At 36.0% G+C, this 23819-nt stretch overlaps 1 protein-coding gene across 22 annotated transcripts in view; it reads right to left on the reverse strand.

Moving 5' to 3' along the window:
- Positions 1-23819, reverse strand: part of CADPS2 (calcium dependent secretion activator 2) — a 544167-nt gene that overhangs the window by 199079 nt on the left and 321269 nt on the right. For all 22 annotated transcript variants that reach the window (XM_082472263.1, XM_082472261.1, XM_082472259.1 and 19 more), the window contains one exon: positions 1707-1773. In XM_082472263.1, coding sequence (XP_082328389.1) covers positions 1707-1773 — 67 coding nt within the window. The remainder of the gene's footprint in view (positions 1-1706; positions 1774-23819) is intronic.

Consider the following 23819-nt stretch of genomic DNA (forward strand, 5'->3'; position numbering starts at 1 on the left):
TTGTGAACCTAAAACTGCTCTAAAAAAACCATAATGACTAAAAGGTATGACACGTTGAACATCTGTGGTTACTGGGTGACATTCTCATGTGCTCTCATACATATTTCCACCAGTTAAACTCTATGCTTGCTAAGAGTCAGTAGGGTTTGCTTAGGCCAATAACATCAGCTATTGAACTTATGGGATGGGAACGTATGAGATTCTATGTAAATGAATGACATATGACTATGAAAAAGAAGCTGCACTTCCTACAAAAAAATCAGTTGAATGCTTGGAAAGCTTTGACAAAGACAAGTCACTAACACAAACTTGTCAAATTAGATGTGGGTGAGACATCTATAAGTGGAGAAAGATCTGCACTCAAACTGCCTGGTAAATGCATTTCAATTCTTGTGCCAACGTCAAGAAATTAAACCTGGAAACCAAAGAAGATGGCTTATAGGTGTGGTTTTTGGAGGAAGATCACTGAGAACTCCCAACAGGGAGCCCTTTCTCAAAGCAAACGCTTGGGGTTTATATCAAAAGATTGTCAGTGTGTGTGCGCACATGTGTGCATCTTTTATTAAACTGGTTGACCAAATATTGGTTCTATTTACATAAGAAAAAGTCACACTTTACCCAGGGGAAAAAAAGCACTTTTGATGAAAAGGTTATACTTTTCATGAAGTTACCATGCTATTATGGCACATCAATAAAATAATTTTATCTAGCAGTTGATAGACGGCTTTATTTCTGGAAGACAGCAAATAATTTTCCTTCCTTGGAATTTCACCATGTTAATCTGATCTGGGCTATTTAAACTACTTAATGTGTGAATAGGAATCGATGAGATTTTACAGACTGTTTTGTGTTAAGGATCCCAAGAGAGCTTCTCTTTTCATAAATATTCACTGGGAACAAAACAGCTTGCATTTATCATGAAATGGAATGACTATTACTCAAAGTTATTCTTTAATGTAACTTTAACTAAATGAGTATATTCCATGAGCAAAGGTCATCCATGATTCAAAAACCAAACCAAAACAGAAAAGAGTCAACTGAAGTGTACATTCCAATAACCTGTCTACATTCAGAATCCTATCACAAACAAATCTACCAGTCAAGGTAATTTAAAGACCTGTACATGTGAATAAGTGATATATATGGTACATTTTTATAAAAATGCATGTTTCTATGTACTAAGTTTTATCCATGAACTATCAGAACAATGCAGTGACTCTCGAGGTATGCTCTTGGGATCCTGGAGCTCTTCAAGATCCTTTCAGGGACTTGTGAAGTCAAAACCATTTTTCTAACAATATTCAAACATCTTTGCCTGTTTCACACTTACTCTCTCAAGAGCGTATAGTGGAGTTTTCCAGAGGCTAAATTTCACCTGAGATTGCAACAGATTGAAGGCAGAAGCTGATGTGAAAATGCAGCTGCATTCTATTTTATTAAGCCAGAACATTAAAGAGGGGTACAAAAGCATAAAATAATGCCACTCATATCACTAAAATGTTTGGCCTGAAAAATAGTTATTTTAAATAAAAAGGTTATTTGCGTTGGCATATAATGGACTTACCACTTTTATTTTAAAATGAATTAAAATATTTTTAAAATTTCTCAGTTTTAATTTCTGATACAGTGAATATTGACAGATACAACCCACAAAAAATTTGAGAATGGCTTAGAGTGATTATGTAACAGGAAAAAAATCTACTTACCTGAACAAGAACAAAGTAACGTTTTTTCCATCTTTTCCAGACCTTCTGTCCAAGGGCATACAGATATCTGGTAAGAAAAACAAGTAAAAGAATACTTTACATGAATAATGGTGTGGTTCCACGTAATGGTATTTCTTCCATAGGTATTTATTCTTGCGACAAGCCTGCTAAAGGCAAAGTTTAGTTCATTTGGAATCTGTGACAGCACGCAGCTTCTGTGTTACAAAATGACTGAACCTGTTCTAAGGCTTTTTGAAAGGGAATTGATTTATGTGGATTATCAATTGTCAGTTCTTCCCACAAATTGAGCGAAGTTGGAGTTAGAAAGGATAATCAAAGAAGCAGTAGGAATTTTATTCTTACACATATTTCTTAGGAGAGACAAAGGCTACAGATTGAGGCTATAGTACCAAATGTTTCAGCTCTCAGGTGACCGGGGCTGAGGAGTGTGGCCTGGCAGGGAGCTGGCTGCAGAGTCCAGAACCCATGGTGAAGGGTCGCTGCCCAGCTGAGTGTTCCCGAGATGTGCCTGCACCAATCTCAGTTTCCATTGCCTCAACTATCAAATGAAAGGACTGGATGTGATGATTTCTGAGGTCCCTGCCAGCTCCATAATTCGGAGATTTGCCTGACTTATGCAAGCTTCTTACTGCAAATTTTCCTAACCATGAAATTTAGATAATAATGAAGACGACACTGTATAATGTAACACAGTTTCAACCAAGGCTTTTGTTTAACTTTGCACTATTAGTAACCTGAATTGAAATGATTCAAGTAGTCAATCATTGGAGAAGAGAACTTTTGTTCTTACTGAATATACAGATGTAAGCTTAAGTATCAAGGAGGAAAAAGAAGAAATTAAAAATTAATCAAGTATGAGTGTGTCATGGAGAGCTATTTAAAATTATACCACATACCTCCTACAAAAGTGGAAAACATTGTTAGAAGTTTAAAATATGACAAATAGAGAGCTAATTTTTAAATTAAAGTAAGACTTTTCAATATTTTATCACAATCCCTTTTGCTAATGTGGAGGTTTAACACTGCAGAGGTTATTCAAACTAACTTAATTTATAAACAATTCTGAGTGATTTAAAAAAAGGACTATAGCTAATAGTTTGTTTAGGGGCTTAAAGTCCTCAGACTTTCTCTCAATTTTAAAAACTGAAACCTTAGCTTGAATTTTTAGTTTCTGTCTTATGAAAATAACTCTCTTTTGTAAAACAAAACAAACATACTCTTTGCCCCCTTTTGAAAAAAATATGGGATATTAGCTAAGGTGTGCTGAAATGATGGGATTTCTTATTCACTGCTAGTGGAGTGTAACATAAGACCACCTAACTGTAGGATAACATGGCAGTATACAGAAACGGTCTCCACCTCTTCATCATGGAATTAGGGAAATAATTAGATACACACACAAAGATGTATGCTACATGGATACTTAAAACAGTGTTATTTACATTATGAAAAAGGTAAAAACTTAAACGTCCAACAGTAGGTGAATGTTTAATAAATGCTGGAAAATGCATAGAAATACTATGCCACTGAAAAAATATTTTTGATAAAATAACATAAAGAAAATCTCATTGCATAATGTTATGGGAAAAGAGCAGATTCAAAACTATTGATACATAAATACTTAGTGATTTGAAATTTGTAAAAAAAAAAAATACGAAATAGATAATCCAAAATTTTAGTAATAGTGCCTTTGAGTGGTGGAATTATGGAAGATTTGAGTTGCCTTCTTTATTCCCTGTATTTCTAAATTTTCTGAATAAAAACATACAAACAAACATGGGGTTACTAAAAGTCAACATAAATCCTAGGCTCTTTCCTGTAAAGCATCACCCAAAACTGCCCAAATTAATTATATATTTTCTTTCTCTCAGACACATCAGCTAGCTGAAGGGTTTGGCGAACTTCTATTTGGTTCTCAGAATACCCTTGATGACCTATTATCTGCGCTTGTGGATGTAATGCGAATGCATTTAGAGTCTATCAGAAATATCTACCGCTACTGTTCTCACCTGTTCACTAGCTCCTCCTGAGGGCCCCTTGAAACCCTTTGCCCCATCTTTGCTCTAGCTTCTAATTTCTCTTCTATGGTCCCAGTGATAGGTGTTTAGTTGCTCTCTTTCTGTCTTCCCTATGTAATTTTCCTCTGCTGAAAGGCACACACCCAAGCTCCTATTACAGGGTTAACAGCAATGACCTCAGGAGCTATACACTGTGGACATGACAGATGCTCTCTGTACAAGTTCACTAGCAAGGTGTGCACCAAATAGCTGCCGAGGAGCCAAGAGGGCATCTGGAATAACCGCTGCCTGTGACCACAGGCTGGTTCTTCAACGTGTCTCACTTAGCATGCTGCTGGGCTACTAGATCAGACATAAGTGAAAGTGAATAGGGGTACACAAACCATCAACACCACAAGCAAGTGTAAGTCTTGCAGACAGTGAAGGTTCTGCATAAGGGATAATACTGTCATCTGCAACCTCATTAAAAATGATGCCTCACCACATTTGGAATGAAAAGGTATGGTTTCTGTGAAGACAGAAAGCAGAGGGGTGGGTGGATTTACACGTGTATACTGAAAGATATTATTAGAATAACAGACAATTCAAGACTGGAACCAAGGTAAGCATTTGAATGTTGGGCCTTGAGGTATTATGCACTATTGCACTAGAATTCAACAGAATATATACAGAAGAAGTCACAATTGATCAAACATTTCTAGAAAGAAATTGCTCATAAGAGTTTTAGTCTCTATATAAGAAAAAAGTTACATTCAACAAAAGTAAACATTTCTGCATAAAGGAAATGTTACAAATGCTATGTAGGAAAAATATGATAGTTCCTGCCCTTTAGTTTTCATATTAGCCAGACAAAAATTTTACATACGAAATTTCTGAACATAAATAAAAGATATCAGAAAAGATAACTATACCAAATAAGAACACAAGAAACTTCAACAAATCTGAGATTTTTCACTATAAGCATGAGTTCTGGAATCAGGCATCAATATCACCATCTAGCTGCGTTTTCACTGTATAAAAGCAGATTCCTGGCATAAAAGACACATTTAAAATTGAGGGGAGAATGAAGAAAAAAGATGTTCATCAATGTTGTTTAAGAGCAAAAACTCAAAAACCATCTAAGAATCAAGCAGTTAAAATGATTAGGTTGCCATTAAGAGTGAGGCCAAAAACAAAAGCCCAGGGCCAGATGGCTTCACAGGCGAATTCTATCAAACATTTAGAGAAGAGCTAACACCTATCCTTCTCAAACTCTTCCTAAATATAGCAGAGGGAGGAACACCCCCAAACTCATTCTATGAGGCCACCATCAGCCTGATACCAAAACCAGACAAAGATGTCACAAAGAAAGAAAACTACAGGCCAATATCACTGATGAACATGGATGCAAAAATCCTCCACAAAATACTAGCAATCAGAATCCAGCAGCACATTAAAACGATCATACATCATGATCAACTGGGGTTTATCCCAGGAATGCAAGGATTCTTCAATATACGCAAATCAATGTGATACACCATATTAACAAATTGAAGGAGAAGAACCATATGACCATCTCAATAGATGCAGAAAAAGCTTTTGACAAAATTCAACACCCATTTATGATAAAAAACCCTCCAGAAAGTAGGCATAGAGGGAACTTACCTCAACATAATAAAGGCCATATATGACAAACCCATAGCCAACATTGTTCTCACTGGTGAAAAACTGAAACCATTTCCACTAAGATCAGGAACAAGACAAGGCTGCCCACTCTCACCACTATAATTCAACATTGTTTTGGAAGTTTTAGCCACAGCAATCAGAGAAGAAAAAGAAATAAAAGGAATCCAAGTCAGAAAAGAAGAAGTAAAGCTGTCACTGTTTCCAGATGATATGATACTGCACATAGAGAATCCTAAAGATGCTACCAGAAAACTACCAGAGCTAATCAATGAATTTGGTAAAGTAGCAGGATACAAAATTAATGCACAGAAATCTCTGGCATTCCTATACACTAATGATGAAAAATCTGAAAATGAAATTAAGAAAACACTCCCATTTACCACTGCAACAAAAAGAATAAAATATCTAGGAATAAACCTACCTAAGGAGACAAAAGACCTGTATGCAGAAAATTATAAGACACTGACGAAAGAAACTAAAGATGATACAAATAGAAGGAGAGATATACCATGTTCTTGGATTGGAAGAACCAACATTGTGAAAATGACTCTACTACCCAAAGCAATCTACAGATTCAGTGCAATCCCTATCAAACTACCACTGGCATTTTTCACAGAACTAGAACAAAAAATTTCACAATTTGTATGGAAACACAAAAGACCCCGAATAGCCAAAGCAATCTTGAGAAAGAAAAATGGAGCTGGAGGAATCAGGCTCTCTGACTTCAGACTATACTACAAAGCTACAGTAATCAAGACAGTATGGTACTGGCACAAAAACAGAAATATAGATCAATGGAACAGGATAGAAAGCCCAGAGATAAACCCACGCACATATGGTCACCTTATCTTTGATAAAGGAGGCAAGAATATACAATGGAGAAAAGACAGCCTCTTCAATAAGTGGTGCTGGGAAAACTGGACAGCTACATGTAAAAGTATGAAATTAGAACACTCCCTAAAACCATACACAAAAATAAACTCAAAATGGATTAAAGACCTAAATGTAAGGCCAGACACTATCAAACTCTTAGAGGAAAACAGAGGCAGAACACTCTACGACATAAATCACAGCAAGATCCTTTTTGACCCACCTCCTAGAGAAATGGAAATAAAAACAAAAATAAACACATGGGACCTAATGAAACTTAAAAGCTTTTGCACAGCAAAGGAAACCATAAACAAGACGAAAAGACAACCCTCAGAATGGGAGAAAATATTTGCAAATGAAGCAACTGACAAAGGATTAATCTCCAAAATATACAAGCAGCTCATGCAGCTCAATATCAAAAAAACAAACAACCCAATCCAAAAATGGGCAGAAGACCTAAATAGACATTCTCCAAAGAAGATATACAGATTGCCAACAAACACATGAAAGGATGCTCAACATCACTAATCATTGAGAAATGCAAATCAAAACTACAATGAGGTATCACCTCACACCAGTCAGAATGGCCATCATCAAAAAATCTACAAACAGTAAATGCTGGAGAGGGTGTGGAGAAAAGGGAACCCTCTTGCACTGTTGGTGGGAATGTAAATTGATACAGCCACTATGGAGAACAGTATGGACGTTCGTTAAAAAACTAAAAATAGAACTATCATACGACCCATATCCCACTACTGGGCATATAACCTGAGAAAACCATAATTCAAGAAGAGTCATGTACCAAAATGTTCATTGCAGCTCTATTTACAATAGCCAGGACATGGAAGCAACCTAAGTGTCCACCAACAGATGAATGGAAAAAGAAGATGGGGCACACATATACAATGGAATATTACTCAGCCATAAAAAGAAACAAAACTGAGTTATTTGTAGTGAGATGGATGGACCTAGAGTTTGTCATACAGAGTGAAGTAAGTCAGAGAAAAACGAATACCGTATGCTAACACACATACATGGATTAAAAAAAAAAAAGTTTTGAAGAACCTAGGGGCAAGACGGGAATAAAGACACAGACCTACTAGAGAATGGACTTGAGGACATAGGGAGGGGGAAGGGTAAGCTGGGACAAAGTGAGAGAGTGGCATGGACATGTATACACTACCAAATGTAAAACAGATAGCTAGTGGGAAGCAGCCGCATAGCACAGGGAGATCAGCTCTGTGCTTTGTGACCACCTAGAGGGGTGGGATAGGGAGGGTGGGAGGGAGGGAAACGCAAGAGGGAAGAGATATGGGGACATATGTATATGTATAACTGATTCACTCTGTTATAAAGCAGAAACTAACACACCATTGTAAAGCAATTATACTCCAATGAAGATTTAAAAAAAAAAAAAAAGAGTGAGGCCAAAAAGAATGATAGGGAAAATTATAATAATATTGTTTTAAAAAAGCTGTCACATGAACTTATACTGTATGCATGGGGATAAAAATCCAGAAAGATGTATCAAAATGGGAAACCTGAAGTGAGTATCTGGCTGGTGAGATTAAAGATAAATTTTATTTTCTTCTTCATGCCTTTCTCCATTTTCACAATTTCTATCTTGAGCATGTCTTCCATTTTTTTGTTGTTGTTGTCATTTAAGTAAGGTTTACTGGTAGATTACCTAAAGTAAAATTCACCCATTTTAGGTGTATAATTGGATGAAACTTGAAATAGGAGGAATGTAACCACCACCACAATGAATTTATAGAACACTTCCACCCCCCACCCAAAGGCTCCTTCATGCCTTTTTATGATCCATCTCCTCCTCACAGCCACAGCTTTGCAACCACTGATCTGATTTCTGACCTTATAGTTTTTTGTTTTCCAGGATGTCATATAAGTGGAATTATACAGTATGTAGCTTTTGGTGTCTGGCATCTTTCACTCAGCATAAAGTTTTTGAGATTCAGCTTTTGTCTGTATCAGGAGTTCATTCCTTTTTATTTCAATGTATGACTTCAATGTGTTTATCCTTTTACCAGTTGGTGGACATTTGAGTTGTTTCCACCTTTTTGGCTATCGTAAATAAAGCTGCTATAGCCATTCACATATAAGTCTTTGTGTGGGCACATGTTTGCATTTCTCCTAGGTAATTATCTAGGATTGGGATTACTGAGTTACACTGAAAGTGTGTTTAACTTTATAAGAAACTGCCAAATTGTTTTCCATGGCTGTACAATTTTGCATTGCCATTAACAATGTATGAGAACTCATCTTTTATCATTAGAAAAAAATCACTTTTATTAAGGATTTGAAGGATGTGGGCATTACAGCTCCATAAACAATATTTCTGACATGACTAAGTTGAATATCTATAGACCAAAGATGAGGATCTTTGTCACTTTATCTTGAGTACAGTGGCGAATTCCTATAAACTTTAATGGTTAAATGGGTTTTCCAGTTTTCAAAGCTATTCTCAAGTTCTGATATTTAGAGCAGTCTAAATTCTTTGTAGGTGGGTGGTCTTATCAGGGGATGATTAAAGTGTAAAGAAAGTAAGGAAAAAGGATCCAAAATCATTTGAATATTTGGTTACAATCAGATAATCCATTTATTAGAAAGCATCTGTAAAAACCAAGATGCATTCTTTTGTTTTTAAATTTATTTATTTTATTTATTTTTATTTTTGACTGCGTTGGGTCTTTTTTTTTTTTAATTAGTCATCAATTTTATACACATCACTGTATACATGTCAATCCCAATCGCCCAATTCATCACTCAAGATGCATTCTCTCCTAACTCATCTTTATGCCTAGCACTGCTGTTGAATTCAGAGTTCCATTTTTTGTTGTTGTTGTTTTTAATGTTGAGTGTTAGGTTATAAATTATCTCTTTTATGGATAAAAATCCAATAAGTTTTTTTTAATTTCAGAAAAATACACTAAAGTTACATTTAACATATTATGTTATACTAGGCAATAGATTCATTTCATTATACTGACACAGCAATGATTACTGAAAAATGAGTTATTCTACATAGAGAGACTGTATATTCATCTATAATGAATTTTTAAAGAATTTGTATACAATAGGTTGACTTCAAATAGTCATAAAATATAATTTGATCATTCTTTAATGATTTAGAAAAGGACCCTATAAACATCTTGGGGTCATTACCATGAACATCAATTATAACTGCATAGTCCTGTAAAAGGAGAAGGTACGCCTGGTAGGACCAAATCTATTTGACATACAATGGCAATAGTGATGATTAAACAAATCCTTGAGAGTTATTTACTTGTGACTTATTTCTGTTTTATAAAAATAGTTTAGAATTTAAGAAACCTATTATTAATATTATTTTCTTGCTGTCTGAACTCTGGAAAAATTCATTTTTTTAAAGCTTTATGAAATCTGATTCTACCCCATAAAGGTGTAGAGAACATCATCCAAGAAGTGCATTTGTCATCTGGGACAGACAGAGTACCTTGGCTCGTATAGTAACGTTGTTAAGGGGGTGCGGTCTGCTATGCAACTGTATTCTCCCTGAATATTTAGTAACCTGCTGAGTCATTACTAGCTTCCTCTCAATTGTAGGATTATCTCAAATTAAAAAAGTTTTTTTTAAGAGTATGTAAATTAGACCTGCCAAATACCAGGCAAACTGGGAAAACACATTTAACTGGGTTTTGTGTGACAATTTATAATGTTACCCAATAAAATAAATATTTATCACACAGCATGAGACCAACATTCTCTAATGAGTGAATTTTTGTCACCTTATTTAAAGAGGTTTTAAAGAGCAAACCAAAAGCAAGTCTTTTGTTTTCGTTTTGGTGGGGCTTTCAACATGATTCATTTTCATCAACCTACAGAATCTGATTTTAAACAAAACATGTTTTCTCACCCTTGTTAAATTATCTCAGTTACTAAGAAATGGATAGAGTGAATTCCCTGCTGGTCCAGTGGTTAGGACTCTGAGCTTCCACTGCAGGGGGCCCAGGTTCGATCGCTGGTCCGGGAACTAAGACGCAACAAGCCGGGTGGCATGGCCAAAAAAAAAAAACCAACAAAGAAATGGATGGAAAAGGAACACATACCAGCAGTTTTCACAGTCGTAGTCATATTACATTCTCCAGCACTCTATATTAGAGTACGACCCTAGGAAAAAAATTCCCTAATCGGAGTTAAATTTGATTCAAGATTATTTAAGTGGGGGCAGAAGATATATTCTATTGTATGTAACACAGTTCAAAAGCGCATATTTCCAATGCTAGACTGATACTCAATATAACACTTTTTCCATCGAAATATTTCCAATACATCACAATACTCATGTAACTATAGAGTATTTTGGGTTATTTAAAAATAACTGCTCAGATACTATTTTAAAGTGTTTGCTTTCATCAATACACCCAACTTAAGTAAGGTATTAAGAAGCTGTTCCCTTTGAACAAAAAATTGCCTGCTTAACTTTAAAATCTTCTCTTCTTACATGGGATTAGGTAACAAAGAAATTAGCAGCCCTGACACAAAGCTCGGATTTAACACATAGAAGTAAAGCCTTGAAGCATTTGGTTTTATAAATCAGTATAAATACAGCAATAATCTTAAAGTATTAATCCCTCTTCTAGGGCTGTTTCTAATGGAGAGTACTATTTCACCCAAAGAAACATAGGAATCAGCTAGGAAACAAGGCACAAAACAAACTAACGTGTTATCAATGCTCCACTCACCTACGACTTTTTTTTGGGTATTATTTCTAACTATTCTTAGGTCGTGCTCTATCCTCAAATATCAAAGCTAAGAGACAATGAACTTTATGAATTTTTGCTTGTATATTTAAAATATGGTATGGACATAGTTTATGTACCAGGCTGTTAGGAAAAATGTCAAGAAAAGAGAAAAAAAAAAAAAAGAGAAAATAAAAGTTTTGGTATAGCCAAACCTCAAGTCAATACAGTTACTATCAACAAGGCAAACGGGTCATTATTTTTCATCTACTACATCACATTTATATATGGTCATTAGAGAATCTCAATACTTAAAAATTATACGATCTCTATGGTCTCAACGTGATCCTTAAAAGAGTTATCTGTTAACTTAAGACGCCAACTGGAACACATACCACAGTTGCTTCTAAAAGTTTTCATTTGTGGACAAACAAAAGCAGAGTCTTAATGAAATCCATCAGAATGTTCTGTGACAACAGGAATAAAAACTTTTCTGTAGAGATATGTTGATCATTAACAACATACATTACTCTATTACCAAAATATGGTCTCAATATATTTATTGAGTAAAATGAAGCTTGGTAAAAATAATCTTCGGGCTTCCCGGGTGGCGCAGTGGTTGAGAATCTGCCTGCCAATGCAGGGGACACGGGTTCGAGCCCTGGTCTGGGAAGATCCCACATGCCGCGGAGCGGCTGGGCCCGTGAGCCACAATTACTGAGCCTGCGCGTCTGGAGCCTGTGCTCCGCAATGAGAGAGGCCGCGATAGTGAGAGGGCCGCGCACCGCGATGAAGAGTGGCCCCCGCTTGCCGCAACTGGAGGAAGCCCTCGCACAGAGGCGAAGACCCAACACAGCCAAAAAATAAATAAATAAATAAATAATAATTTAAAAAAAAAATAAATAATAATAATCTTCAAGCAAAACAAAAATCAGTAAAATATGAAGCTTATTTTTGCTGAATTTTCAAGTAGATATTTACATTTCATCATATGTTCACATTACAATGCTTGTAAAATAAAATTACTTTAAATGCTTGTCTTTTATTCAGTACCCCTTGGAGTATTTTTTTTTTTAAAAAAACAGATTCCCATATAACATTCTGTGATTTGCCTTCCTTTAAGCCAAAAAACCTCTGAAATTAGTTTTACTAATAAATTAAGCCATTTTCTATAAATGCTATATATTATTTGCTAATATATGTAGTCACAAAAGTTAATGAAATTTCAAGAGCTCATTTTGATTAGTTTTAAAAACTGAGATTTAACTCATCTTCATGACACAGTATGTCTAAACTACAATATACCCTATATTTTTCTAGTATAGTAAAGAAACAGCTAATATTCTCTATGCCATATTTGAAATAGAAAATGGTAATATGAAATAAAGAACTCATCTATCCAAACGCTTTAAAAGCACCTTATTAAAACCTTTCTAACTTGAAGATTGTTCAAAGAACACTTCAACATACACAAATTCTCCAGACATATTACTGAATATTGCAGTTTAGTTTCAATCAGAGTGGTGGCATACAGTTCTAATAGAAAGGAGAATATGATGATTTATTTGCATGGAGTCCATGGTGTGGGAGTTCATGGTTTTACTTTATGGTGAAAAATCATCACTAATGAATATTTGAAAAACATAATTGTATACAGAAACTGGGAATTATTCGGTGCTTGAAAAAAAAAGACTATTACTTTTGGCAGATCACTTCTGACTCTAGCTTTTTATTCAAAGAAATGGAACAATCAATCTACATGTTGAATGATAAAGCCTATTCTTCTATAAGCCTTCATTTTTCAAGGAAAAATACAGAAAGAAAAAAATCAATATATAGAGTAGTTTAGTCCTGGAAAGGGCTTTCTTAAAGAGAAACCTCAGTCAAGGTTGAAAGAGCAATTAATGCAGGCTCAAAAATCTGGGCCATTCTGATAGAGTTCGGTTAACATGTGGCAGAAGTAATCATCCACTTGTGAAAATGATTTTCGGTTCATTCTCAAACACCTTTCAGACACTCATGATCCCATTTAACTGACAACAATACAGGCTATCCGTGGGCACCACTGCATTTGATGTGAAAACCAATAGGGACCAAATGCCCTCAGGCACTTTCAGTCATTCCCCGCACAGTCTGTGCTCACAGCTTCCCCGCATAAAAGGAATCTTCCTTCTTTCACTACATTCTTTCCTTTATTTAACCCCACAAGATTAAGCCTTTTTTTTTTTTTTTTTTTTTTGGTTTTGTTTTCAGCTATGGATGAGAAAAAGAAACTGATTCAAAACAGCAGTGTGACCTGGGCATTAAGAAACCTAGAAGTAAATACTTCCCAGTTGGCTTTTATATACTTCCTGAATACTTATGGGAAAGAGAACAAGAGGTGAGGATGCAAGGAGAGGATCATCACCAAACAAAATCACAGAACATTTTGAAAGAAATGATGAATGAAAATGAAAAATCAGAAACTCCTATTGTTGAGTAAGAAGTTAAAATGCGTGTGCTATGTCAGCAGGAGACCTGTAACAGCAAAGGAATAAAATGTAGTTCTTCATTTTGTGTATCACATTTTGTAGAATCAGTAACATGAACTGCCTCCCCCCACCCTTTTTCTGAGAAGTCTCATCTTCTGCTAGTTTAATCTCAGCTAGATGGGAGTTAACCTTGAGCTCATACCAGCATTTTCAGATTAAGTCTAACAGTCTAAGGTATAAATGCTATCCTTTAAAAACTGGCTTGCTGGGACTTCCCTGGTGGCGCAGTGGTTAAGACTCTGCACTCCCAATGTAGGGGGCCCGGGTTCAATTCCTGGTCAGGGAACTAGGTCCCACATGCATGCTGCAACTAAGAGTTCACATGCTGCAGCTAAGGAGCCCTCGAGCCTCAACTAAGACCCAGCGCAACCAAATAAATAAATAAATATTAAAAATTATTATTAAATATTATTTTTTTTTATTAAAAAAAATTGGCTTGCTATTCACAAACTAGAATATGAATATAGACAAACTGCCAAGATGAGAAGACCATAAAGCCCTATTCCACCCTCAGATTGAGACATCAAGATCTACAAGTGACCACTCTTAAAGGAGGTGTTCTAATATAAATGGCAATGCACTACCACCTAGAAACAAAACTCATCTGGGTCAATTACACTATGAGCAGTTCTACAAAAAGTAGTTTTAAACAGTTAAACACAAGCCAAACCATGGAACTAAATCAAACTGTACAGAGAAATCTTTTGTTATAAAGGCAGTTTTTCCTATATTTTTTGATAACTGATCATCAGTACCCTTTTATATCTCAATTAGCAGAAAAAGTGCCCCAATACATATTTTTTAATGGTTCATGATCTTACCAATGCTGATATTTAGAAAGTTATACAAATATGTTAGGGTCTCATTCTAATATACTCTACTACAGAGTGCATATTTTATAGGCATGGTTTCATGTTTTTCCTCAGTTTAAATGTCCTTCGAAATATAATATTACTTTTCTGCATGTGCAGAAACTTTACTGCCTTGTTAAAAGTTAAAATTAGTGAGTTTTCCAAGTTGATTACAAAATGTCTCAGAAGAGGATAAGAGGGAAAAAAATGTCACAAGACGGTACTGAGTAACCTACCCCAACCAGGCAAACTTGCTTAGAGTCAAGCCTATGCCTCCGTCTCCTGGGAGAAGGGTGGAGGTTAGATGCTATGAAGATGTGACTCTCTAGGGGCTATGACACATTCCAAAGGGAAGGATGCTCTGCACCATTTAGCAAAAAACCTCTGGCACACATGATGATGAAAATGAAATAATTTACTTAGGCGCTCCTAGATATTTTTGTGATACAATCCATTAAGCTTTCTTCTCCCTGAAAACGCAAACGGTTTGGAAATAAGGAAACAAAAGTTTTAGCAAAGGCTTTTATGCACGTATCATAGTACATATTATTTATAAGGTATTGGAAGGTATTGGAAATACCTTCCCTTTTGGGGCACAAAATTCCTAAAGCAATGCAAAATGGTCACACACTTTTAAACTATATATACAGTATAGGTAATCCTGAGTTAACACAGATATTGTAGGCCTCAGTTTCCTCTTCTGTAAGTGGATATATCTGTTCTACCTGCTTCATATTTAGGCTAAATTCAAGCAAAATACGTACATGAAATGCCCATTTTATAAACTGCGCACACTCTAAAAAGAAAATCATCGAGAAGATAATTTGGGATTCAGTGTTTTCCACTGTGTGTCTCAGGACATCTGGATAGAAAGAAGTAGTACACAAAGACAGAACGGGTTTGGCAGGCAAATAAATGTGAGAGATACCGAGCTAAACAAAGCTCAGTGTTCTGTGTGTGAGGACTAGTAAGAGCCTGTAATAGACCTGGGAAATGAGACGCTGAGGAGTGAGGACAGGAGGGGGGAGAACAGTGCAGGCAGCGCCTCCAAAATTACAGACTCTCTCTCACAGAAGACCATGTAGGAGTCACGCGCTCCAGCACACACTCTGGGAAGTTAGCTGAACTAGATGACTGCTAATGAGTCTTTAAGCACTACAACCGTATAACTGGGTTTTTGCATTCTGTTCAGAATTAACTAATATCCTAATCATGATTAAAAGTATCCTCTTCAGGGACTTCCCTGGTGGTCCAGTGGGTAAGATTCCGCGCTTCTGATGCAGGGGCCCCGGGTTCGATCCCTGATCAGGGAACTAGATCCCGCGTGCATGCTGCAACTAAGAAGCCTGCATGCTGCAACTAAAAAAAAAAAAAAATCCCGCATGTTGCAACTAAGACCCAGCGCAGCCAAAATAAATAAGCAAACAAATAAATATTTTTTTAAAATCCTCTTCACTTCTGACATTGCTTTACTTAGAAGCTATAAACATTTATATTTGAAAACAAAAAGTTTTCTGTAAAATTTGGATCATCATCGCCATGGATTATGTTTGATTCCAGAAAGGTCTCTTTTTCCATAACGTTATTCTCTGATCCTAGTTAATGAGGACATTTTTGGAGGGCTCTGAAAATTTAGAAGACAAACTGTCTGCGTCCATCTTTAACTTATCTTCGTGTGAGTTATTTGTAAAGGTATTTGAATTCCTCCTGACACTCAGCATTCTGCAACAGCCTTGTTTTACCTGAACGGTATCACTTGAACTTCACTTTTGTGTTTTGTGACCAATCTTAGCTGCCATCAAGGAGGACTCTGAGTTCTGGGTCAAGATTTGGACTGAGCAGTGAGATCCCCTTGCTGCCCTGCCAGCTCCAACCTTGTACCTTGGCCTCAGCGTCTCAGTCCCTCTTCCTCTGAGCTTAAGTGGTTGTTTTGATAAGCTGCCCAATACTCCAGGCTGAGGCCGCAGCTTTGCTCTTGTTCTTGCTAATCTTTCTCTGACACCCTGCTCTTGAATTCTAGACTTATTAGTTGGTCACAGACATTTCCAAGACAGCTCATATCTGGAACATTCCTGTGCTGAGATCCTTTGATACTTTTCTTGGCTTTTTTTTTTTTTTTTTTTTTGACACCAAGTACTCCTTTGTACCAATACTGAGTTCTCACTGCTCCCCTGGTTGTTTGTGTGTTGGCTGTCTTGCCCCATCAGTCCCACATATCTTACAGTTCCATCCATTTCCAACAATTTAAATTCATTTAGTTCTCGCCTCTCATGTTTCCAATTTCTTCCCATCCCTCAGAGTTCAACTATCACTTTCTCAGAGAAGCCCTCCCTGACATCCCTAATGAGGTCATATGCCCTTCTTACATGTGTTTGGTGAGATGTGGACATTCCTTCCACAGCCCTGCCATGGTGTATGGCATGGCACACTGGATGAATGTCTATTTCCATCACAACACAGTAAGGTCCGTGAGGGTAAGGACCACATCAGTCACCACTCACCACCCTGTCTCAGCACTGTGACTTTATACAGCAGATATTCCACAAGCGTTTTTGGAATGACTGAATGGCTATTTCTAGTCTTGTCATTAGGAATGATTATAAGAACATAATGAAGAAAGTAAATCTTCAGCAAAAATTTATACAATATATACAAATGTAAAAGAAAAAGCCTTAGACAGACTTTGGATTTTCCATAAAGTTGGTATTTTCATATTTATCTAATCAAGAGTATTCAAAGTTTTAGCAGCAGAATTTTATCCTGATATTTAACTTAATATAGAAGCTCAGAACATAGAGGAAAGATGAAGTGGCTGCTGGGAAAGGAGGAACCGAGGTGCAGGAGTCCAGTTTGCCTACAAGCCCATCAGTCAGGAAAGGGACTCCCAGGGTTTCTGGCAAGACAGTTTGAACCACAGCTGAAAATAGCCCCAAGGTCACAGTATCACTGGGGCCTTTAAGTTAAAATGCAATAGAATATATTCTATGTCTAAAGATTTCTAACTCCCGCTAATATATATATATGTATATATATAATGTATGTGTATATATATATATATTTTAACTTTCATGATATACAACAAACATGGTTTGAGTTTTTGAGAAGGCCCAATAATTTAGTACCTCTTTTCTTTGCCTGAGTTCCGAGCAAATTGGCTAAAGACAAAGAGTTGTTAACAAGAGTTAAAAGATCACCTTATTAGGGATAACAATAATACTGAAGAATGTGGCTTATTTCTGTAAGAAGCGGGCTCCCTTATGAGGTTCAGTATTATTATCAGACATACTTTCTCCACTCCAAGGACAGACAGCGCTGGTCAGGCCACGCCTGCCCACGTGGAGATCCCGCCCCTGACAAACTCACGCAGGGAGTAGCAGCAAGCAGTTGCTTGAACAGGTATTCCAGGGACAAATGGAGTGGAAAGGGCTGATCTCTGCATGCCCAGCCCCTGCTCTCAAGCTAACTAATCAGATGCGTCAAAAAAAAAAGAAAAAAAAAGGGGGTAGAGAGAAGCCAGGAGTATTACTGTCACAGATATTCCTCCACATGGAAGCAAATATTGGGGCACAGAATAAGAGCTTTTTCCAAATAGAGATGAAAGAGTGAAAATATGAGAGACAGAGACAGAGAGAAGAATGACAGAGAAAGAGAGAGTGAGAGGGAAAACGAATGAATGATTTTAAGTCTCTTTAACTTTTAACTGCTATGTGCCTGGTGTGACTTTCACTATTTTTCACCTGTAAAATAGAAATAGCAATATTTGTTCTGATTATAACAGATAGTGTCATTACAAAAATCTAGTTAAATGATGTGTGTAAAGGAGCCTTTGAAATTATAAAGCACAATGTAAATGAAGGCATCATCATTATCATCATCTTTATGATAGTAGTAGTAGTAGTATATACTGAAAACTATTTCAATCTAACTTTTTAAAGGACTCTTTGGAAAAGGCTGGGTAGAGTGGCAATGAATTTTTCAACTTTTCCCATTTACGAAAAAAAGACTTTTGAAGAGTGGCACAAAAATTTAAGTATACATTTTCCTACAATGAAGTATAACTATAATATCACACAAGTTACAACAAAACACCTAGTTCTTTTCATTCATCAGATAAAAGCAATATTTCTATAGAGTACATTATTATCTTTCCCAGCTACTGAATATCTTAGGTTCTTAAGAAATTGCTACTTATCAACCTACTAAAAAACTCTAGACTGCTATGAAAAAGTACACTTCAATGTTCAGTTTCTCTCTCACATGCATCTATTTATTTGGAGGAGAATGAATAACAAAATAAAGGTAACAGTAATGAGAGGGCTATGTACAATCAGGTTGGGATTCATTGGGCTACACTTGTAAAATGTTTCTTTTTCTCCTTTAACTTAAAGCTTAAGAATTCCACTTATTTACTTACTTGCTTATTAAACTATAGACAATGCTTCTGCCTATGAATGCAGGATACAAAGAAAAATGAAATCAAGATAGTCAATAGAAAAAAAAAACCTTTGACATTTAACAAAACATATTCAGAATTTCAAGTCTCAGATATTTTTGGTTAAAACTAACATTAGTGACATCTTTGATTATTCATATAGTGCTAAACATTAAAGTTTTTCTGTATTAATGTGATAAAATGTCTTGACAAGTTTGATATGTCCAAAATGAACTACCACTTCACCTTCTAACATTTTCTTACATTTTTTAAAAAAAGAAAACGTCTTGAAGATTACTTAATACTACTTAAATAATGCCACCTTTATTATCAAGTTCTCCATTCAGTAGATAAAAACACTTCGTGTTTTGGGGGGGGATGCTTGCACCATCTACTGGAGAAATATATTACTACTTTTGTCAAAGGACAACTTTAACACCATTTCCAAAGATTCTTGTGAGGTACTTCCCTCTAAAATGCAACACTGGAACAAAATCTGGTCCTTTTCTTTCTTGCATGTGTCAGTACAGGAAATCAGCACGTTTTTCCGCAAAACAACACAAATATACGTTAGTTCAAGTAAGTCAATATTCCCATCTTAATTTGACAGAGTTATTAATCCACCAGCAAAAGTAATAGATGTGGAAGAGAGAGAAACACAGATGGAGGAAAGGAGATTATACAACCATTTTACTATTTATTTAAAAAGTATACAAACACCTAATTTTAAAATGAATATAAGCAGAGGCTCTCTCCCATTTAGTCATACAGCTAGGGACAAAGACTAGAATTGTCAGACGAATTTGTATAATGTCAAGATTACTTCACAGAAAAGAACTGAAACCATTCTGAAGGTATCTCTGGATTTTTCTTAATAAATAACCACAACCATAATAATATGGAGTGTAAAAAAATCAGTACACAGATGACAATGATCTCTAAATAGCTTTTTTCCCCTCTCTCCATATGAGGGCACCACCTAAAGCAGAAGAATTTAAGATCTGTTCATTTTCAATTAAGAAGGCAGGCTATTTTTTTTCCTAGCAAAAGAAATGAGAATCTTGTTTGAAGGTCCATATCATAATTGCATCTCTGGGTGTGGGATGTGATTCAGTTGCAGGCACATATATACCTGCTTTTTAGTGGGATGCACGGATTATTAGAAAGTTAACATAAATTACACTGTAATTGTAATTGTTAAGAATCCAAATAATTTTCAATTTATGAGAGGCCCTACCCCTTCCTCTCTCTATAATTAGAGGAAATAGACAAAAAAAAAAAAAACCCTCACTGCAGAGACTATAAGACATATCCTGGAGTTGCTGCTCCTTAGTGATAATTGATTTATATTTACTTTGTGCATTTTAGGACGGAAGATATGCTCACCATAAACATTAACAAAAGGTAGAAAATACGATGAATAGTGAAGATAAACTACCATGGGAGTACCTATAAGTCAGAGAGAATCAGACAGATGACCAGAGGTGAATAAATGATCCTTAATCATCAAATAAAATTAAAATGTATTTATGAACTCTAAAGAGAAATACAGAATTCTAGTAAACATCAAGGCAATTTTAAACAATAAAGTCTGAAATTTAAAAAGGTTTCAATAAGTTAGACTTATTTTGCTAGCATTCAAGTTAACCTTTTGAATCAATCTGAAATTTAAAAAAATCAAAAACAAAAATCAAAAAAAGTGAGTAAAATGACAGACTATAATATTATATCAGAATATATCCTGTCATAGCACACATCCTATGTTGATATTCTTCATATCAGGTAACTATTCACAATGCATTTCATCATTGTTTTCTTTATAACAGGTTACATTTCATTTTTTGAGATTTACTGAATTCCAGGCATTGTACTTTGTATTTTACATATATTATCTTGATTAATACTCATTAACGATCCTATTAGGTAGGTATAGTCATTGCTACAAACTACAGGAAACATACAGTTTATAACCAACTTCCGATACTTTCAACGCTATAGAAACTATATATTAAGGACCACCTTTAAGTTTTAATTAGCAACACTCACTGAACATACTTTCTGACTTTGCTACAAGATTCACTTCGCAGTTGTAGTTAACTGTGAGGGAACAGGTCCCAGCTTCTACTGATATATACATAAAATGCTTCTCTTCACCTAAGGTGTAACCTCTCATATATGGAGAAGGTGGTCTTGAGCTCAGAACAGGAATATCAAGACCACTCCTTGTACCCTGGGTGAGGTACATCCTGTCCTAGTTCCTGGACTGGTTGTGAATGGGAGGGGTTTACTTACTTAAACAGGAGGCCGCTCCCTGATGCTGGGCGTTAATGTAGGAGTCTTCATTTGGAGAAAAGACTAAGAGCAAAATAGCAGGGGACCCGCATGAAATGCCATCTAACTCAGGCCAGCTTTTTGGATAGACCCCCTAGTATCCCAGGACAGTAGATAAACAGGTCAGAATCTACAGAATAATGGCAAGCTTTACTGGTAGTTTCTTATATTCTCTGTGATTACTTTCTTATTTGTTCTCCCTTAGCATGAAGACTTTCAAAAGCTCTACCTTATTCTAGCTGACCAAAGAGAAATAGGAAGGGAAGTCTATCATGGGAGAGAAAGAGAATGAGATGCAGGTAGGGCATGTCTGAGGTCTAGCACAGGACAGAGGAAGGATGTGAGAGAATATCTCCAGGAAGGGAAAACTCGGTCCCACCCTCACAGTCCAGTCACCGTATTTCCAGAAGATTCTCCTACCTGACTCAAATCGTTGGAGGTTTGGAGTTGTTCTTTTAAGGGCAGAGGCATTCTCTCCCAGTAGTTTCCACTAACTCTCAGAGACAGAGGAACACACTTAGATAAGAATTTTGAAACTGTTCTCAGTTGAGCCTCAGTTTTTCTTAACTGTAAATAGAACTAATGATTGGTTCTTAATTGCCTTAAAGGGTTATCATTAGGATCAAATGACCCAATATATATATTATATTTATACAATAAATATAAAGATACTATTAAGATGTAATACTGTTAGCAGCATTATGTTAAAATCTAGGTCATGTCTTGTTACTATCACAAGGAGTTAAATTTGAGAAATTCCATTAATTGGCTTATTTATTTACATAATATAAAACAGATGATTAAAACTGGTTTCTTTTTTGAGAGGGGGGATGAAAGTGACTAATCAACTAACTGTTGTGATTCATATGGACCCAGCTGTATAATCACGAACAAAAAAATAAATTTAGACTAATTTATTGTTAACGTAGGAGAGAAAACTTTCCTGAGAAACACTTTTTCACAACATTTCAAGCACATCTGAGAAGTTAATTTTTAACCTAATGATTTTTAACAGTTAGAAATTTTTAAAGTATGTCGACATTCACTTATTCTAATCCAGTGCTTCTCAAGTGTTATTAGCAAGCAACGAAATCATGCACAGAGAGCTTGTGAAAACACATTGTTGGGTCCCATGCCCTGAGTAGCTGAACCACTGCAGCTGGCCTGAGAATCTGTATTTCTAACAAGTTCTCAGGTGAGGCTGATCCTCCTGGTCCAGACAACACACGTTAACCACTGGTTAATCTATACCTATTCTGAAGCTTGAACAAAAACTTCAGCCACCTCGAGTATATATTTAAAAGGTATTTTACCTAAAAGTATATAATTAGTTAAGGTTTCCTTATAGTAGTATTAGGAACAATTTTTCTAACTGAAATAAACCTAACAACATAACATTTTTCCCTTTTCTTCTTAAATTTGATCATAGTGCCCCCAAGTGCATGAAAATGTTACTAACGGGAAAGGAAAACAATTCTCACTGGGAGGGAGTTAGGTAAAGTTATCTTTGTATTTGCCAGGATACACTCAGGACAGGTTAACGGAATAAACACCCACACATACTTTGGAAAGGCTTACCACTCTTTCCCTCAGTGTTTTATCCATAAAACTCTAATGTTGGGTCAAGTAATCCCCAAATCTCTTTTAGTGCTTAAATTCTATGCTGGCGTGAAGTAAGCACAAAAACCTATTTAGAATCGAGTAGAATATAAAGAAATAACAGAGAAACCAGTATTATTCTATTCTCTTTATTCTCACCATCACATAGCTCCTCAAAGTTGTGATGGGATTGCAACAAGCATTCATTTAGGGTTTAGAAAGAAAATATCTGTACTTAAATGATCGAATATAACGCAAGGTGGTTAAATGGGCTCTGGCTAAACACTTGCCTCCCCAATGCGGCTATTTGTGCCACAACCCTGGAGGAATTGTTAAGGAAGAAAATCAATCTTTCCTCCTAGGAGTAATTAATAGTATCTTTACAGTACACTCCACAGCAATTTGTATATCATTTTGTAGCACTCTAATTCATTTAAAAACTTATCAGCTGAATTATATATATTTTTTTACTTCAACGGGCATATACGAAATCAATAAATTAAAGGACCTTAGTCAATGCCACAAAAGGGATACTGCGAATGGGTTAAAATTATTTCTAACATAAAACACTGGTGAAGAGGCTTGGGGCTTAAAGGCTTGATACTGACTAAATCCTTTTCTTAATTTTCTTACATGCATGTATCTCTCTGCCTACCTTCCTCCCACCTATTAGCATTTATTTATATACATGTGTATCTCCATCTCTTCTTCACTTTTCATCATTCTCAATTTCAGAAAAGTGACGTCTATTTCAAATGTGTATCCACAGTCGCACATTTTCGTAAACTGCTCACATAAACTCATTCTGCCTAATGGAAGGACAGAAATTCAAAGGGTTCCAAGGAACACAGGCTTCAGTGGCAATGGTACATGCCGTAAGGCATTAGCATTAGCTAATGCATACATTTACCTCTTCGCATTTCCCCTGGCTTCCTTAGGCCCGTGTATTTCTCGTACAAAATACCCTGAAAAGTCTCATGTTATTTCATGCCAATTAACAAACTGCTAACATGTCATGTTAATAAAAAAAGCAATTGACCTAAGTAGAAGGGCTAA

Source organism: Balaenoptera physalus, assembly GCF_965194825.1.
Source record: "Balaenoptera physalus genome assembly, chromosome: 8".
Lineage (NCBI taxonomy): Eukaryota > Metazoa > Chordata > Mammalia > Artiodactyla > Balaenopteridae > Balaenoptera > Balaenoptera physalus.